The sequence below is a fragment of the Vigna umbellata genome, chromosome 5, assembly GCF_029865625.1.
Source record: "Vigna umbellata cultivar VRB3 chromosome 5, Vumbellata_1.0, whole genome shotgun sequence".
Taxonomy (NCBI): Eukaryota; Viridiplantae; Streptophyta; class Magnoliopsida; order Fabales; family Fabaceae; genus Vigna; species Vigna umbellata.
Genome location: NC_142169.1, coordinates 63,156,338 through 63,175,476, shown reverse-complemented (window position 1 = coordinate 63,175,476; position 19,139 = coordinate 63,156,338). Strand labels below are relative to the sequence as shown.

The 19,139-nt window shown below is 34.9% G+C and overlaps 2 protein-coding genes across 2 annotated transcripts; both read left to right on the top strand.

Annotated features, from left to right (window-relative positions):
• Positions 1-709: 709 nt before the first annotated feature.
• HERK2 (hercules receptor kinase 2) lies at positions 710-4,298 on the top strand. Its single transcript, XM_047322253.2, has one exon. It carries the CDS (start codon positions 1,384-1,386, stop codon positions 3,952-3,954), a length of 2,571 nt encoding a protein of 856 aa, XP_047178209.2. The 5' UTR covers positions 710-1,383; the 3' UTR covers positions 3,955-4,298.
• A 1,663-nt stretch (positions 4,299-5,961) lies between these two features.
• Positions 5,962-18,131, top strand: LOC124845176 (GTP binding protein). Its single transcript, XM_088115557.1, has 12 exons — positions 5,962-6,154; positions 6,472-6,639; positions 6,857-6,980; positions 7,092-7,183; positions 7,516-7,614; positions 8,456-8,569; positions 9,588-9,652; positions 11,053-11,169; positions 11,565-11,640; positions 13,912-14,004; positions 17,405-17,455; positions 17,873-18,131. The coding sequence occupies exons 1-12, from the start codon at positions 6,068-6,070 to the stop codon at positions 17,969-17,971; spliced, it is 1,185 nt and encodes a 394-aa protein (XP_087971683.1). The 5' UTR covers positions 5,962-6,067; the 3' UTR covers positions 17,972-18,131.
• The last annotated feature ends 1,008 nt before the right edge of the window (positions 18,132-19,139 follow it).

Genomic DNA, 19,139 nt, shown 5'->3' with positions numbered 1-19,139 from the left:
TGTGAGTTATGGGCATGGGGAAGATAATTGCACAATTGATGATGTGGAGGACAATGGCATGTGATCCATCCCATCTCACTATCATCACAAATTATGGATTATGGAACCACCCTTCTCATCAATCATTGCATCCTTTCTTTCTCCTATTAATTTTCTCAATCAAGTACTAACCATTTTCTTCAAATTACCTTCTTTGCATTTTTCATTAATACCACTTTTAAATAAAGAAAAAAGGAAATATTACTCTCATCTTTTCTATATTTCAGATATTTTTTTTTCCAAGAAAGCCAATATTTATAGTTTTCAAATTTCTTTAGTGGTTTTCTTCAAATGCACTTTTTTTACTATCTTACTACTGATTTTGCATGAATCAAGAATCAGGATATTAAATATGGACATTTTAGTTTTAATTTATATATCATGTGCATTAATTATAGTTAAATAAAAAACTGTCTTTATAACAAAACAGTGAGTTTGAAATCCGATTATCAATGTAACTTTTATATTTAATATCTTAAAAATCATACAATTAATTTATCAAATTATCATTAGCCGAGTGTAATTTTTTGTTGCATTAGTAATGCATCTCTCGTTGTGTATGTCAGATAATAAATATCTGAAAATAAACCAATGCAAAATTGGTTCGTTACATAAAGGTTTATCTTAAACTTTTTTAGATGTCAAATCAAATCAAGGGAAACTTTGCTACTGTTACCAATTATGGCATATCAGTTAGAAGAAGAGGAGAAAAGATAAAGTACCTATTAAACAGTGTCCGATTCTTGGCTTATTGTAAAAGATACAAAAACAAGCACAGATGAATTGCAACTTTTCCAATCTGTTTCCAACCACACCCATGTTCTGATTTTCCTTGTTTGTTTATTCAGGAAAGAGCCCATTTTGGGTGACATCTTTGTTTTTATAGTATTTTTCTCTGGATTCCTTATCGCAACTTAGCTAAGTTGTTGTCTTTCTTTGTCATTCATGGTGCACTGCCACACCTTGCATTGGTTTTTTGCCCGTTCAAGTTCAGATCTGTGAATTGCTGTTTCTGTTTGTTGGAGGATTGATTGTGTTCAGCTAAAGCTGGAGGTGGGTTTTTCTTTTCATCTCTTTGTATTGTAGTGTCTCCCATGGTGTGGAAAATGGACATTCATACGCCCCAGAAGATTGTTTTGTCTAGCTATCCATAAAGGCTTCAACTTTCGTGCTTCCTTATTCAAGATCTTGGGAAATACGAGATTGTTTCTGTGATTGGGCAGTGTTGGCTTTCTGGGTCTATGTTGTTTTTTTCTGTATCTGGTTTGTTTTGTAAGCTTTCCCTTTCCAAATTTTGCTTCTTTTTCTAAAGATAAAAAAGGTCTTACTGGAGGAATTGTTACCATGGTGAGTGTCCTTGGGGAGGGACTCTATTTTGTTCTGATTCTTGTGGTAGTGTCTGCGACAGTGGGCACTGTGGATGCTCAAACGAAGTCTATCCTCTTAAATTGTGGTTCAAACTCTTCTTTGAATGTTGATGGTAGAAGATGGCTGGGGGACTTGGCCACCGATAACAATGTCACCCTAAGCACCCCCAGTGTTGTTGCTAACACTTCTACATTAAGTGGCAGTTCAATCTATGATCCTCTCTATAAAACAGCCAGAATTTTCACTGTTCCTTTGAATTACACAATCAAAGATGTTAAAGGAAACTACTTTGTTAGGTTCCATTTTTGCCCCTTTGCGATTGACGACTTCAATGTGAACGAGTCCTCATTTGGTGTTGTGGCCAATGGTCTGAAACTGTTATCAGAGTTTGATGTTCCTGGTAAGATATCCCACAAGAATATGAACTTGCTGAATTCTGGAAGAAATGCTAGTTCATTCTTCTTGGTAAAAGAATATATTCTGACTGTGAATGGGGATATGCTTGTGATTGAGTTCGTTCCAGACAGAAGCTCCTTTGGCTTCGTCAATGCCATTGAGATTGTCCCAGTTGTGGGTGAGCTTTTTTCTGGATCAGTTAGTAGAGTTGGTGGTGGAAACTTAAATTTGTCCGGACATGGGATGGAGACCATGTATAGGCTGAATGTCGGTGGTCCTGAGGTTCAGTCCAATCAGGATCGTGATCTTTGGAGGACATGGGAAGTGGATTCTGGTTATATGATCATAGAAAATGCTGGGTCTGGAATTAAGAACAATTCTAACATTACATATTCTTCCGTGAACGATACTTCGGTGGCTCCTCTCCTGGTGTATGAAACTGCGAGGACAATGTCCAACTCTGAAGTCTTGGACAAAAGGTTCAACATGTCATGGAAATTTGAAGTAGATCCCGACTTTGATTATTTGATCCGTATGCATTTCTGTGAGCTGGTTTATGACAGGGCAAATGAGAGAATATTTAGAATCTACATAAACAATAGGACAGCTGCGGATAATGTTGATGTGTTTGTGCGTGCTGGAGGGATGAACAGAGCATATCACTTGGACTATTTTGATCCTGTGTCATCAAAGATTGACACGGTTTGGGTTCAACTCGGTCCCGACACTGCTGCTGGTGCTGCAGGAACTGATGCTCTCTTGAATGGTCTGGAGGTTTTCAAGCTCAGTCGAAATGGAAATCTTGCACGTGTTGAGAGGTTTGACATAGGTGGTAATCCAGGGAGCAAATCAAAAGCAATGGCTGTCTGGGTGGGAGTTGGAGCAGGTGTAGCTTCTTTAGCTGTAGTTGCACTTATAGTTCTTGTATTCTGTTTCTGTAAAAGCAAGAGGAAGGAATCAAGTGATACCAAAAACAACCCTCAGGGTTGGAGACCATTGTTCCTCTATGGAGGAGCTGCTGTGAACAACTCTGTGGGTGGCAAGGGATCAGCAGGAACCCAAAAGCTATACGGATCAGTGGCCTCAGTTAGAGTTGGCAAGAGGTTTACATTGGCAGAAATCAATGCTGCAACAAACCACTTTGATGACAGTTTGGTAATTGGAGTTGGAGGCTTTGGAAAGGTGTACAAGGGGGAGATTGAAGACGGTGTTCTGGCTGCAATTAAGCGAGCCAACCCCCAATCTGAGCAAGGCCTGGCTGAATTTGAGACAGAAATTGAGATGCTGTCAAAACTCAGACACAGGCATCTGGTGTCCTTAATTGGTTTCTGTGAAGAGAAGAATGAAATGATCTTGGTTTATGAGTACATGGCCAATGGAACTCTCAGAAGCCACCTATTTGGGAGTGATCTTCCTCCCTTACCTTGGAAGCAGCGCCTAGAAGTGTGCATTGGTGCTGCAAGGGGATTGCACTACCTTCACACAGGTGCTGACCGTGGAATCATTCACAGGGATGTCAAGACAACCAATATTCTGCTAGATGAGAACTTTGTAGCCAAAATGTCTGATTTTGGATTGTCAAAAGATGGTCCAGCCTTTGAACACACCCATGTTAGCACAGCTGTGAAAGGAAGTTTTGGCTATCTAGATCCTGAGTACTTCAGAAGGCAGCAATTGACTGAGAAGTCAGATGTATACTCCTTTGGAGTTGTGTTGTTTGAAGTTGTCTGTGCTAGAGCTGTGATAAACCCCACCTTGCCTAAAGATCAGATCAATCTTGCAGAATGGGCAATGAGATGGCAGAGGCAAAGATCACTTGACACAATCATTGACCCTCATCTCAGAGGAAACTATTGTCCTGAATCATTGTCCAAGTTTGGAGAGATTGCAGAAAAATGTCTTGCTGATGATGGAAAGAGCCGTCCTACCATGGGGGAGGTGTTGTGGCATTTGGAGTATGTGTTACAACTACACGAAGCATGGCTCAACAGGGACACCACAGAAACTTCCTTCTCTGGTAGTAATCATGCTTTGAGAGGTCCAAAAGATGAAGGACTAGAAATGGTACAAGACTCTTCAAGCCAAGATGAAGTTGGTTTTGATCACAAACACACAGCTGAATCTGATTCAGTCCACACAACAAGAGAATGAGTAAGAGAAGTGAGTGCTGCAATTTGAGTTCAGTGATTTCTGAATGCTAGTGAGTAACTGCATTGGAGAACCATGAATGAATGAATGAATGACCTTATAGCAAATATATGCTTTACATATTCTTTCAATTTGTTTTATTGAATTCAACTATTCATGTTTACTGTTAGTATTTTTCATCTTATTTTTGTATACTTGGTAGTGCAATGGGCAAGTTATTATTGACATTTTGCCTAAAACAGGTACCAACGTTTGTTATATGCTCTCCTTAGTATGCAATGAAATTGTATTCCTGGGATCTTGCTCCTTGAAAGCTTAGCAGAATGTTATTATTTCTCAATGCTATAGATGATGTGCTTTTTGTCATTGAAAACAAAATGCAGAACTTTTTGTCTGCATCAATTTAGTGCATGCTTTCAAAGGAAAAAATATATGTATGTATTAAGATTCTGGTAACTGATTTTGAAGTAAATTATAAATAATGTTAAGGATACAATCACACTTCACTTGTACATTGTTTTGGGTTGAAAAAGAGTATTTCATATATGCTAATATAAATAATAATATAATCATTGACATCATTGCTCCAATGACTTGTCACCAATTTTATTATATTAAGATTCTTAATGTTATGATTACTAGTATTATTTTCATGATTAGTAATATTGTTAATATTACAATCGTTACTGTGTTAATATTATGTGTTTTATTGTTATTATTAAACTAAATGTCGTCACTTGAGTTTGTTCTTTATCAATCTCATAAAAGTTCTCCTACACCCTTTTTAATCTAACAAACATTAATAAATTCCACAAATTATGTACATCTCATTACATAATGTATTTTTTATATTCTAGAATATCAATATTAAAATATGATTTTACAGTTCGAAATGATTATTTTGAAACGTAATTTTTTAATAATTCAAAATAGTCATTTTGAAATATAGTTTATATTTAAGGATGTCCACTCCAAGACACATTTATGCAAATCAAAATATATTTTAAGACGTAAATAATGTACTCTCTATTCCGGAATATAAATTAAGTTTTCCATTCCTACATATAAATAATATGCACCCAAATTTTCAAAATAGCTATTTTAAAAAGTAAAATAAAAATACCTTTTAGAATAATCGTTAAAGAACATGAGAATGTATTCCATTTTGGAATATAAACAATGTGCATCCAATATCAAAGCGGTTATATATATTTTTGCAATAGTCATTCCAAATAAAAAAAAAAATGTATTTTGAAAATTGTAATTCGGAAATGACAACAAATAAATTAATAAAAGGTGATACAATTTTTTGGTTCACTTTATTTATGGAGTAGGAAAAAAAATGTGGAGAAGAAGAAGAATGGGCCATAGCTGGTCTATAATGCCCAGAAAATCAAATTTGGATTTCAAATGAATAAACACGAAGCTTTTACTTTTTGCACTTTTAGTATTTCCTTTTTCACCCATTACAGTGAAATAACAAACGTAACCTTTTGAAATTATTACATTTGTTGAAAATGTTATTTGACTCTGGACTAATTATTCTATTCTAAAATCAGAGATTTGTTTTGAAGTAAAATTTTCACAAACTACTTTTTAGCATGTATAATTCGCAAACTATTTAATCTCATAAAAGAGTAAAGATTCTAAGAAATAAATTTCATTATTCCATTATTGGAGATGTTGAGAGAAATTAATTGATGTACAATAATATAATTTTGCATATATTTGATACAAAAATCTTGATAAATTTATTGAATTTAGTAATAATGACAATTTAAAATTCATAAAATGATTTTTGGAGTAGTTATAATCTATTTTTTACACTAATAATACATAAAATTATCAGTTAAAATATAATTTTTTTAATCCAATCGATAACATTGTCTCGTATAAAAAGAGAAATATATAATAAGTGCCCTCAAATACTTGTTTTTATTTTTTGTGCCTTTCCATAATAATAAAAAATAAAAATAAAAAATAAAAATGAGAAGAATAGTATAGTGACTCGCTTTCCCTAGTACAAAACCCTACAAACCACGAACTGAGATTCGAAGCGCTCTTCTTGTTCTTCAGTTCATCATTGGAATCGAACCAAAGCCCTTTGCCCCTTAAAATGCCTCCCAAATCTGCCAAATCCAAGGAAGCCCCAGCTGAGCGACCCATCCTCGGTCGATTCTCTTCTCACCTCAAAATTGGCATTGTATGCTTCTTACTTCTCTCGCCAAATCCACTAATTTTCGATTTTGACAGTATTCTCAGCTACCCTTTTCCAATAGCAAAAATGGGTCCTCCTTCTTTCAGCATCATATGTCGGTTGCGTTGATTTTGTTTCCATCTTGCTTATTTTTATGTGGGACTTAGATAATAGTTGTTATGCATTGGAACTGAACTGGTGAACTGTGAAAGCTTAGTTGCTTTATACTTGTTTCTAAATGCTTGAACGAGTTAGTCAAATGAGAACTTTGTATGATAACACTTTATACATTTTTTTTATGCTAGTTATTGTTCTTTGTTCAGGTTGGCTTGCCAAATGTTGGGAAATCTACTCTTTTTAATACTCTCACCAAGTTGGCAATACCTGCTGAGAACTTCCCCTTTTGTACCATTGAGCCTAATGAGGCGCGGGTCAATATACCCGACGAACGGTTTGAGTGGCTTTGCCAATTATACAAGCCAAAAAGTGAGGTATGTGATGGAACTCGTATCATCTTTACTGAATCTGTGTTGGCCTTGCTAATTGTAGTTCAATTTTGTAAATAATCTGTGAGCTTACGCTCGAGCTGTACCCAACTTACAAGTCTATCTGTTTCTCCTGACATATTCTGTTAGTTGTCTGTTATTGATAAATTGGTCTATTTTTTTTTTTCTGTGTTATGACGTGTTTGTTCAACATGAAACTCAGGTCTCAGCTTTCTTAGAAATCCATGACATAGCTGGATTGGTCCGAGGTGCTCATCAGGGGCAAGGATTGGGGAATAGTTTTTTATCTCACATTCGTGCTGTTGATGGAATTTTCCATGTTTTACGTAAGATGATGCCTAATTTTCTCCGAGGATCTCTTTTGTTATTACTGCATTATGAGTTTATGACATTTTTATGTGAATTGGTAGTTGACCTAGAGACCTAATTCTTGCTAGGTGCATTTGAGGATCCGGACATTATTCATGTAGATGATACTGTTGACCCAGTTAGGGATTTGGAGATCATTACTGAAGAATTGAGGCTGAAGGTATAATTAGCAACTTTCTTATTCGTAGTAAACTGACTTTTGGACAATTAATTTTATTGACAATTTGCAAAGTATATGCCTTTTTAAAGGGCTTTTCCATACAGATATGTGGATCAAATGGGCAGCTTTGCTCCATTGGATATTTTTTCGGCGTGTTATCGTTTTCTCTACCATCAAGGAGGATCCCTCATCCTTCATTTAGCTTTAATTTCTGTTTTTTCATCATTATGAATTTAGTCTTTTGTGTAGATATGAAGTTTATAACTTACTGCTAGATCTGTTTGTATACTGTAGTATATATAACTGCTTCCGCCCTTTGCATAAAATTCTAGGATGTTGAATTCATGGAAAGAAAGATAGAAGATGTTGAGAAAAGCATGAAGAGGAGCAATGACAAACAGTTAAAAATTGAACTTGAATGTTGTCAAAGGGTACGATTTTATCTTCTGAGAATTTATATGATTTATTTTATTCCCCCAATGATGAAATGGTCATCCCTTGTATTATATATCTTATATTGTATATAGTTTGAAGTTTGGTGCGTACGTGTTGTATTTATTAAAATAAACTGGCACAATTTTCTTACTTGTATCTCGAATCTGTTTTTTGTTTTGGTGGTATGTGCAATGCTTTCAGTGACAGGGTTCTCTTTGAGGTTCCATAGTGTATTATGCATAAAAAAACAGTAGAAGCTTCTAGCATACTCTCAAACATAAGGGTTATACTTTAGACATATTTTGGTATTCATTGTTGCTGTTAATTTCTTACAATTGCTGTGTAAAATGTTACTTGTTTCTGATCAAGAGAAAATGTATTTCACTTTTGTGGTTATTGTTGATTGAAAGACTTTCATCAAATGGTTTCATGGAACTAGTCATATGATTTGGTGCCTGAAGGTTTTCTTGATTTTTATTTGGAGTTACGATACTTCCTGCTTATTTCACATTTCATTTGTTGTTCATGATTGGAATTGAATTTTTCTTAATATCCTCTGTTTATGATCATTTCTCATGGTACTGTATGGATGAGAATGTAATTGGTCAAATGATTCAAATTAAAGTTGGTCATACATGTCTTGGCTCGTGTCAAAAAGCACAGTTTTTTTGTCTGTGGATGCATTTATCTTATGCCTTGCAAAATCTCATGTGATATCATGCTGTCACTTAATTGCCACTGTCACATTCTATACTCTTATTTGTTCAATTGTATACATACCAAAAATGTGTGGATACATAGTGGATGAAAATTATGGTGCCAATTTCATGTCTTCAGGTGAAGGCATTGCTTCAGGAAGGAAAAGATATACGTCTAGGTGAATGGAAGGCTGCTGATATTGAGATTTTGAATTCCTTTCAGTTACTTACTGCCAAGCCTGTTGTATACTTGGTAACATTCTCTCAGTAGAAAATTTGTTTGGCTTTGGAGTACAAACGCCTTATTGTTTACAATGCACGTTGGATACTATTTAATACCTCATCTTATATTAACTTTACTAGTTTATTTTTGCTTTGAGGTTCATATTATTGGGAATGAAAATTGAATAATGAGACGAGGTAGCTGATGTTGATCTGTTTGTTTTAAAACCTGGGCAATGTTTCTATACTTTGCATGTTTTTCTTTACACATATGCAGCACCATAGTATATAAAACCATCCGTGCCCATGTGATGAGACTAACAATACGTTTTTAATCGAGAAACAATTAGGTTAGTAAATCATTTGTGTTTCTTTTGAGAATATATGGCTCAACTATAGCCAGATTGCTTGGAAAGTATTGATGATGTAATTGCTTATTGTGATTTACTCCAAATTATAGTTTGGTTAAAATTAAAATATGGATGAGTGTTAATTATTATATATCAAAGGCATTTCGACCATACATGTTGGCAAATCATGCACTCAAGTCGCATATATCTCATGCACTCAGGTCGCATATATCATTCAAAATCCACACATACCTTTTATTTGTGAAGACTGTCTGTTGCGCATACTTGCATGTAGACGTTTCAAGATATATTGCACATTTGGTCTTGGATATTACAATTGTGCAATCTTGGTCTCTCAGGTTTTGTTTGTGCCAATTGGGTCCTCTGTATTGTAAATGTATGATTTTGTTCTCCTAAATTTTAGTTGTTCCTATTCAGTCCTTTAGGTATCACAACTATGTGATTTTAGTCTCTTTATTAGTTGAAATTTGCTACCGTGATATTAATTGATGCCCAATCACAGTTTCTTTTTGTTTCATACTCACCAATTACAACATTTCTATGTTTGTGCCTTTGTAAATTATTTTCCTAGCAAAGTGACGTGTTACATCATGACACATCATTCTTTAGTGTCATGTACTTCAGATCAATTTATATGAAATTTCTAATTCTGTGTACGTACTTAAATATCTTTCACAGGTTAATATGACTGAAAAGGATTACCAAAGAAAAAAGAACAAGTTTCTGCCCAAAATTCATGCTTGGTATGTATTTTTTTTTTTTTAATCACACTTTACTTTCATGAATAATTTAGCGTTGTCTATTTGCATGACTACCTCTGTATGAGTCTGAAGGATGTCAAAAGTGGGTGCTAAGTATCCTACATATTTATGTGCAAGGTATACAACATATGGTGCATGTTTAGTGGCCTTTCTTCTGAATTTTATGTTACTTGGATGTCTTTTCAAAGATCTGTGTAAAAGATGCTGTTGTTTTCTTAAGCGATAGAAAATGTATCTATGTTTGGTCTACAATTATGCCTTGATGCACAAAGGATATGGGTTTTCTCCCTTACATTCCATTCCTGGCTTTGATTTAGGCTCGTATCAGTGATACCCTAGGTAACAAGAGCACAGTACCGGAGTGGGTGTAAGTAAGAGTATAACTGCAAATAATAAAGGCATTCTCTTATAATTACAATATAGTTGCTGCATCTCAAGTGCGCCTATGTAATTTATTTTAAAGTTCTGCCTAAACAATTTATTATTATTAGAAAAGTTGAACTGAAACTATGAGCTCTTCAACACACATAAGCTCTGTTATTTGTGCAGTGTTTGCAGTAAATGAATAAGAGTAATTACCAGCTTGGTTGAGTTAGTTACATCCTAATAAGTACGTATAAAGATAGCTGACTTGCATTCTACATATTTTGCATATACTAAATCTAAAATTATTAACAAAGCTTAAATAATTTCACTATCCTTTTATCAAATTACCAATTCTCGAGTTTTAACTATTATGATGTTTTCTATAAAAGAAAAATGAAACTTTGGAAACTAATAGGAAAATTGTATTCGACTTTTTTATTATATTACTGTAATACGATTTTGTGGCTTCAAAGAAGGCAAGTATTGGATGCGAGTGCACAAGTCTGATGGGATGCTGACCTAGAATTCGGATCACACGACTTGATGCTATTTTTTGAGCTTGAATTTTTAGGACTTGATGTAATCCCACACTGCTGTAAAGTAAGGATCCACACTAGGTCATGAATGGGTAGTTTATCCATCAGAATACTGACAGGGAACCTTTAACTGCTTGCTTCCTTCACCCACATAATTTGGCCACATGACAATGGTTTTCAATTCTTATGGCTGTTAAGTTGAAAAGATATTATTAGAATGAAGATTATAATGTTTTTTCTGTTTGAAATTTGAATACTAATTTCATACTGATTTTCTGTTAAAGCAGTGTACCCACTCCATTCAGGAGGAAATCTTAACTAATTATTCACATATTGTTTTCCTTAAGTAATAGTATTTTCTTTTAATTTATTTTCATATGGAGCATTAATTTTATGTTTATCCTTATTATTCTCTCAATGCTTGCTATTTTGTAATGTTCAAAATAAATTTAATTAGCATTTGACACCTTTGGTCTCCAGGGTCCAGGAGCATGGTGGTGAGCAAATAATTCCTTTCAGCTGTGCTTTCGAGAGGAATTTTTCAGATCTGCCACCAGATGAAGCAGCTAAGTATTGTGAGGAGAACAAAATTCAAAGGTTTGTTCAATATATGTATTGTGCTGCTGTTAAATGTTTGATTGTAGAATTAGGAACACCTGTCTCTTTAATATGGTTGTTGTGCAATCTTTATATCCTGCAATCTTTATCCAAAAATTTGATCCCCCAAATTTGTTTAATTGTGATAATAATGTCTTTGTAAGTTCTTCTATACCTAAAACCCGTATATCCTTTTTTTACTGAAAATATTTACAACTAGATCAATTAGAATCCTGTTCCATGCAAAACCTGCTGATCAAAGCATTAAATTTTGCTACCAGTCTTTTATTCCTTTCACTACAAATTTTTGTTGGATGCTTGTTAAGATTGAAGCGTTGGTATGTACTTATATTCTATATGCTTCATATTAACTGTTATTTTCTTCATTTCAACAGTGCTCTTCCCAAAATAATAAAGACTGGGTTTTCCGCTATTAATCTCATTTATTTTTTCACGGCTGGACCTGATGAGGTAATATATCCACATACCTACGTTCACAGTGATAATAAAGACAGTCTTATTTTTTATAAATCTGCTGTGGGATTTGTGCATCAACCTCATCAAATTATTAACTTTTAGTTTCTCTGCTGTTAACTGTTGAGATGATTATGCCATGTGTAAACAAACATCTTCGTGAGTCCTGACCATTGTGTGATATTCAAGTGCATCTGTCATTTTTCTACAAATTTTATCATGTAAACATATTGTCAGAGCGGCTGCAGCGAAATGATTAGCGTGGAATAATAAACCAAGAGAGTTTTTAATACGAACGTGTGCCTTTTAATTTCTACTTAATTAAACTTACCAAGTAAATAAAAATAACAAATAAAGAGAGTAAGGTTGAGAGAAATTTGCACAGATGATTTTATCCTGGTTCGGATCTTACCAATCCTACATCCAGTCGCTTATCTCAAATCAAGATAAACCGTTCACTACTTACAAAACAATTACAAATTACAATCACAAAGAAACAATTTGTAAAAGTTTAGAAACCACCTCTGTTGTTACCTCAAGAGATGAAAGTCACTTTCCCTATAACCCACAAGGGATGAACACCTCCTCTGAATCTTCACAAAGGATGAACACCTCCTTTGAATCCTTCACGAAGGATGATAGGCTTTTAACTCAGCAACAACAACAACACTCAATCACACTTCCTGTGAAAGTTCTCGCTTTATGCCAACACACTAAGTTCTCAAAGCCACAGTACAAGGTTCAACACCAAGTCTGAATCTAATTTATAGAGATCTCACTCAAGGATACCTCCAAAAATTCGTTGTCAACTAATTAACGTGTGATAATCAATTATCCAATTATAGTAATTAATTATGCATTTAATGAATGAACAACGATAAAAACACTTGCTTAAAAATTCTCATAGTTGCTCATTACAATCAATTATGGCAAGTCATAATTGATTACTGATAATAGATTATTATAAATTGATAATCAATTATCTTGAGTATAAAATGAGGTTTTCTGATTCAAATAAATTTTAACGCAACCTAAGGCAAACAATACATAGAATCAAATATAAACCACATCCTATACATAAATCTACTAAATTATAAAAGCTTTAATATAAAAACAAGTCTTCATGAAGATCTTCCTGCAATAAGATCACTTAAAACTTGACTGAGACATCATCAAAATTTCTGCTCTTTAGCTTTATGCTAACAAATACTATTCAATATTGGAATTACTGAATTGATTCTGTTTTCTGAACATAAATAAAGCTTCCGTACTGTCTCAGAAATACAGTTTCAGCTTAATGTCTTTTCTTTCCTATTGTATAAACAATATTTATGCATCATATTACACCAAACTGTTAGTAATGTGAAGTTAGTAGGAACTCATCTTAAATTATAGGTACACCCAGCAAATTGGACTCTTTTAACCACTTCATAAGAATTAAGTAATTTAGTTAGTGGCATTAAAATTGTCAACAGTTTGTACAACTTTTCCAAAGTTATTCTTTAAATTTTTGCAACCCTACTCTCTTAATCTCTTTCTACCTAACTAATTGTTTCTTTCTTTACTTAATCCCTTCCCAGAATTTTTCTCTGCTAATTAATATTTTTTAGTGGAATTTTTTTGAGTGAGAACTCAAGAAATTAGTTTGCTGGTACTTGTTATTTATTGAATAGATTTTTTTTGGTAGTTGTTGTGGGTATTTTTGTGACAAAACACGCTGCAGTAGACAATTTGGAGGGAGACTGAGACAAATTTTTCGGAAGGTTCTTATAAAAGGTTGTGGAGGGAGTACTTAGCTTTTATTGTGCACATGAAGTAAACTGACTTCCATATATAATTTTGTTGATTGCGACAGTGCAATAAGAAAGTAACTAATATGCAGAATAGTTGTTAAATTAACTTTGAACTAGTGTAACTGACCTCAATTTTTTTTTAACTCTTGACATGTTTCCCAGTTGAGTTACCTTGGTGGTACTTCTTTTACTTGTCTGATAATTGCTATTTCTGTTGCTGTTTGTCTCACAATATAACATCAGGTGTACTTAGGTTGCTTATGAAAACTTTTTTACTGGCATTTTACTCTGCCAGTTCGCATAATTTCCTGTGCCTTGGTGCTGCTTCTTTTTTATGTGTATGATAACCATCATTGGGATGTCTGCAATGCTTCTCTTAAACAATTTTCCCCGCAGTTTTTCTGTGTCTAACACCATGGTTTGTGTTGCCTTTCGATGTTCAATAATCCTTTTGGGTATAATTTACTTCTTGCAGGTTAAGTGTTGGCAAATTAGACGCCAAACAAAAGCTCCTCAAGCTGCAGGGACTATCCATACTGATTTTGAAAGGGGATTTATTTGTGCTGAGGTGAGTTGAGTTCATGAATTTTGACATTTCTTGATTCTAACCTGGCTTATCATTCCTTTTTATATAACTGCAATTAATGGTTTGGTATTATAATTCTATAACTAAACATCATACAGTCAAATTATCTGTAAAGGCTCAATCGCATCTGTTAGGTTACTTTATGCCAATAACCTAATCAAGACTCTCTTCTCACCACAACTCTCGAATAAAGAATGGAAAAGTATGTATATATGTATTAATGATGAATGAGTGAATCAGAATACAAGAATCACCCCAAGGAAGCCTAACCTTCCTCCTCTGGAAAATATCCAGTCTGAACAAATTCTCCGATCCCCCTCTCCCCCTACTTAGTTTATTATTTATACCTTCTCTCTCTTCTAACAACTATAACATATTACTCTCCTTACACGTGTCTCACACGTGTCTAACTCATTCTCTTTTATTCCTAACATTACTCCCCCCCTCAAAATCAACCTTGTCCTCAAGGTTGAAGTTAGGGAACTGTTATTTGCCGTAATGCTCCTCTTCCCTTCCCAGGTGATGCCCTCCAATTCAAGTCTGGAGGCTTGGGTGGTGGCAAATCCTCCTCCAATATCTTCCATTCTTCCTGGATTCTATCAACTTCCAACATTCTGCTCCTCGAATCCTCCACCGATGTCTTCCATTCTTCCTGCTCAATCTCCATGCTCAACTGCCACCAATCTACTTTCATTTTTCCCAGGGATGCCAAACAGGTAGCTCCTAAATTCACATCCAAACCTCCCGACTCAAAGAAATAAAGTTTGTCTCTGATTTCTAATCCCTTCATCTCAACAATATATTCATTTCCAGTGCTCAATATGTCCATTTTGCTAACAGACTCACGTAGTCCACTCATCATCGCCCCCCAAACAGTATCCCAATCAGTCACCACATATGTAACATGATCTGGAACTGAATCCTGCCCAAAAAAATTTCGGAGAACCTTAATTGCATGTTTGAGATGACCCGAAGAGCTCCATCTTTGACCATCTGTGGCTACTTTACCAACTTCTAATGCAATAAGGGCAGGAACCCCAACTGCGTTCCTAACATTACAAAACATAAAGTAGTGACCTCTAGTGTTTCTCCTCGCATTTGTTGCTTCCCAGTAGTCCCCAGCATAATCCCAAACTTCACTAGGAAATTCCAGAACCACTGTATTTAGAGTTCCATAACTAAAACGCTTCCCCGAAAAAACATTTCCATTGTGGCAAAGGTGGGTACCACTGTATAGTTCCAGCCTTCAAACTGCCCAGTAAAACAGTAACAAGAACAGTATCACCAAAGAAATCGTTGTTATTTGCTGTAGAAACTTTGATTTTATAATTTTGACCAGGCTCCTTGATATCATTTGACACATTTGTTACAATGTGGTTCAAGGGAATTGTGATTCTTTCTCCCAGATACTCAACAACGAAACTGTGACCCCTTATAATCATACCATGATCTCCTCCAAAACTCCTATACACTTCATCGTGATTCCAATCGGAAAGAGAAACATTATTAAGTGAAGCAGCACAATCATGCTCCAAGTGAGTGTAGTGCCAATCCCTAACCCTCCTCTCCTGAGAGCTCAAAATATCCTCATCAAGCTTTCTTTCCACCGAACTGTCCCTTTCGGAATTAAATGGTCTATTTGCCGAATTGTTTTGTTTGGTTTCTTTGTCATTGCGAAAGCAATCACTGTTCATCATTGTCGACCCAAGATCGAACGGATCACCAATCAACGAATAAGTATCTGATCTTCGCTCAATAGCCCCCACAGCCTCAACACCATTTATAATGCCAGCTCCAAGATCGACAGAAACAGAAAATGAGTGATCTGGTTTTCCCGATGCTTGTGGCACCGAATTTCCCAACTCCTGGAAGTCCTTGTTGACGCTTCCCTCCTGTAGCTCCGCTGCCAGCTCCTCACAAACGGTGTCTCGATTCAGTTCGCCGAACCTCCGCGTCAGCGCTTCCGTGAATATCTTCCAATTTGGATGTCGGGTTTTCTTCTGCCAGAAACGAATCCAATAGTAGCTCGCGCCTCTCTCCATACAGGTATATACCAACTTCATCTTCTTCCTCTCCGTCAAGTTCTGTAGATCGAAAAATTTCTCTGCCTTCGCGATCCAGCCCATGGGGTCCACTCCTTCGAATGTTGGGAGTTCAATGCGTTTCATCCCGCTACGTTGCACGTCTCCTCTGTCCTCTTCCGCTTCGTCCTCCGACTTCTCTGGTGGTCGCCGTTTGCGTTCAGCGTTGACGGAATCGCGACTCCCTTCGGAGCTCCGACGCTGGTTCCTTCTTCTCCCACGGTCGCGATTAATGTTTCGTCTTCCACGGTCGCGACTCTCATTTCGAGCCCTTCCTCTCATCTCTGCTCGCATCTCCATAAGCATTGCTTCCATGGAATCGAATCTTCCTTCCCACCTTTCCTCCAGTGCATTCATCTTGTTCTCCATCGCGCAACTCCTCCGATTTGGATCCGGCAGGTCGGACCAAATTGTTAGGTTACTTTATGCCAATAACCTAATCAAGACTCTCTTCTCACCACAACTCTCGAATAAAGAATGGAAAAGTATGTATATATGTATTAATGATGAATGAGTGAATCAGAATACAAGAATCACCCCAAGGAAGCCTAACCTTCCTCCTCTGGAAAATATCCAGTCTGAACAAATTCTCCGATCCCCCTCTCCCCCTACTTAGTTTATTATTTATACCTTCTCTCTCTTCTAACAACTATAACATATTACTCTCCTTACACGTGTCTCACACGTGTCTAACTCATTCTCTTTTATTCCTAACAGCATCCCCCTGTTTAACTAAAGATTATACATCTAACATAGCTAAACACAATAATTACGCTACTTTTGGAAAAGTGATATTCATCAAAAGCTCCTATATCCAACATTGAAAATAGGATTCCATGAATTGGATGAGATTCAAAATAGGAGTGACATTCCTTTTTTGTAATAAAACATAGGATTGTTGGATTCCAAATTTGAATACAAATAACATTATTCCTTCACATCAAGCTGACTTCCCCTATGAATTTACTGAGGGTTTAGAAAGAATATGAATCATGCTATTTCAAATATGGGGTCGATTGTGTGGCCTACACTGTTCAGTTACATTATGCATTGAAATTTTTTTAAAATCATCTCTCAGGTTTTAATTTCTAATTAGGAAGGGTACCACTTAATTCTGTTATTTGAAATTGCAAATTGAATAAATGACTTGCCACTGTTTTCATGACCTATTGGTATAACGATTCTTCTTGAGAATTTATTTGTTCTCTTAACTGGTTAAGTACTTTTGATCTTACAATGATTTATATATTTACAAATATGTTCAATCTTGCAACAACTGATCTGAGTGCTTGACTGATCAGGTGATGAAGTTTGAGGATCTTAAGGAACTCGGTAGTGAGTCAGCTGTGAAGGTATGAACTCGGTATTTCTTACAACATAACTGTTTCAATAAACTTCATCATAAACATTTACAAGAAAAAAAAAAGGTTTTCTCAGAAGCTAAAATTACCTTAGTTAAAAAAAAAAAAAAACTCTTTTTTGAGATGCTAATATCTGTAAATTACGAATCAGTATATTTTTCTTGTCTCAAATGTGCTTGGGAAGAAATTTATCCAAACATGTATGTGCGCATTCTTTTTTATTGTTGGGTTTCTGACTCTTGATGTTATACATGTGCATTGGTTGCTTTCAGCATATGAAACTTTTTCATGTGCTTTGTGCTACCAAAGATCTAGCATCCCCATTGCCCCTCTTTATCTTTATTACTATATGTACATATTGCTGCCTTCTTTTTGGGACCTAACCACTTTTAATATATTGTCTGTTAGGCTGCTGGAAAGTATAAACAGGAGGGTAAAACGTATGTGGTCCAAGATGGGGACATCATATTCTTCAAGTTTAACGTTTCTGGTGGAGGGAAGAAGTAAAACCACGGATTCCTTTCCATGGAGTTTGTGTTTTATGATAGATGTCATCCATGTTGCACATTTTTTACAAGTTTTCTTATAATGTAATTTTGAACCCACTTCCAAATTATTTACTTATTTATATTTAGGCTTAATATTTCTAGTGGATTTTGACTTCTCACCCGTTTTCATAATTTATTTATGCTGTGCTACTACGCCTTATAGCAGTTTTGAATACAAGAGTGTTGATGAGTTTATATTATTATTATTGTATGCTGGGTCAATTAATTTAATATTAGAGAGGTTTATTCTGGTGAATTCATTTAAACTAGGAATGGGCCGAATTTCATTTAGTTGGAAACGCATTCAATTCAATGTAGAACTTTGTGTTTGGAAATATTAATTAACGTGATTTTTCACAAATATTTACATCAAATGTGAAGGAATTGATTTTGAATTAAAAATCTTAGACATTTTTTCCCAACGTTTTTAGATAGTTATTTTGATATAAAATATATAACACTCAGTCTACAGTGCGAATTTTCCGTGGTAAAAACATCAATTCTTTGATACTCATTTTGTTTATTCAATACTCTGTTGTAAGTCTAGGCTTCATAATTCAACAGTAATTATTAAGTCCTATTTGATTTCTTTTTCATTTTCTGTTCATCTCTTCTTTTATCTCTTATTTTAATCACAGTCACATAATATATTTATTACTTTTCTCTCTCATTGGTTTTGTATTTCTTTTTTATACATTCATGGAACATAAACTGGAAATACTTTCTTCATTTATAGGGACAAATTTATGGACAAAAGGGTGAGTCTAGCCCACTTTTCAGAACTTCTCATGTGATATATTATATAAAAAATATCACCGACACATTATAATATTATTAACACTTTTCATGTTATAATAGTATGTATGATTGGGGAAAAAGTAAAAAGAAAATGTATATTTTGGATCATTAACAGCCATATAACAAAAAACTTAGAAATTGAGGAAATTTTTCATTTTACTGCTTTGGATTCACAGCTTTGAGGCTATAGTTTTTTTTTTAACTTGATTTAGATGAGTTAAGAAATAGATTTTCGACTTAATTTAATTTTATAAAATTGGTTTAGTTTGTAAAATGAGATTTTTAATTATTTATATATTATTAAATCATCTTATTTTTAGTTAATGTTA

Excerpts from the sequence above, each read along its gene's own strand:
- LOC124845176 (XM_088115557.1), top strand. The coding sequence starts at position 6,068 with ATGCCTCCCAAATCTGCCAAATCCAAGGAAGCCCCAGCTGAGCGACCC. Across the intron at positions 6,640-6,856 it reads TATACAAGCCAAAAAGTGAG|GTCTCAGCTTTCTTAGAAAT; the intron begins GTATGTGATGGA and ends CATGAAACTCAG. Across the intron at positions 11,170-11,564 it reads GAGGAGAACAAAATTCAAAG|TGCTCTTCCCAAAATAATAA; the intron begins GTTTGTTCAATA and ends TCATTTCAACAG.
- HERK2 (XM_047322253.2), top strand. The coding sequence starts at position 1,384 with ATGGTGAGTGTCCTTGGGGAGGGACTCTATTTTGTTCTGATTCTTGTG.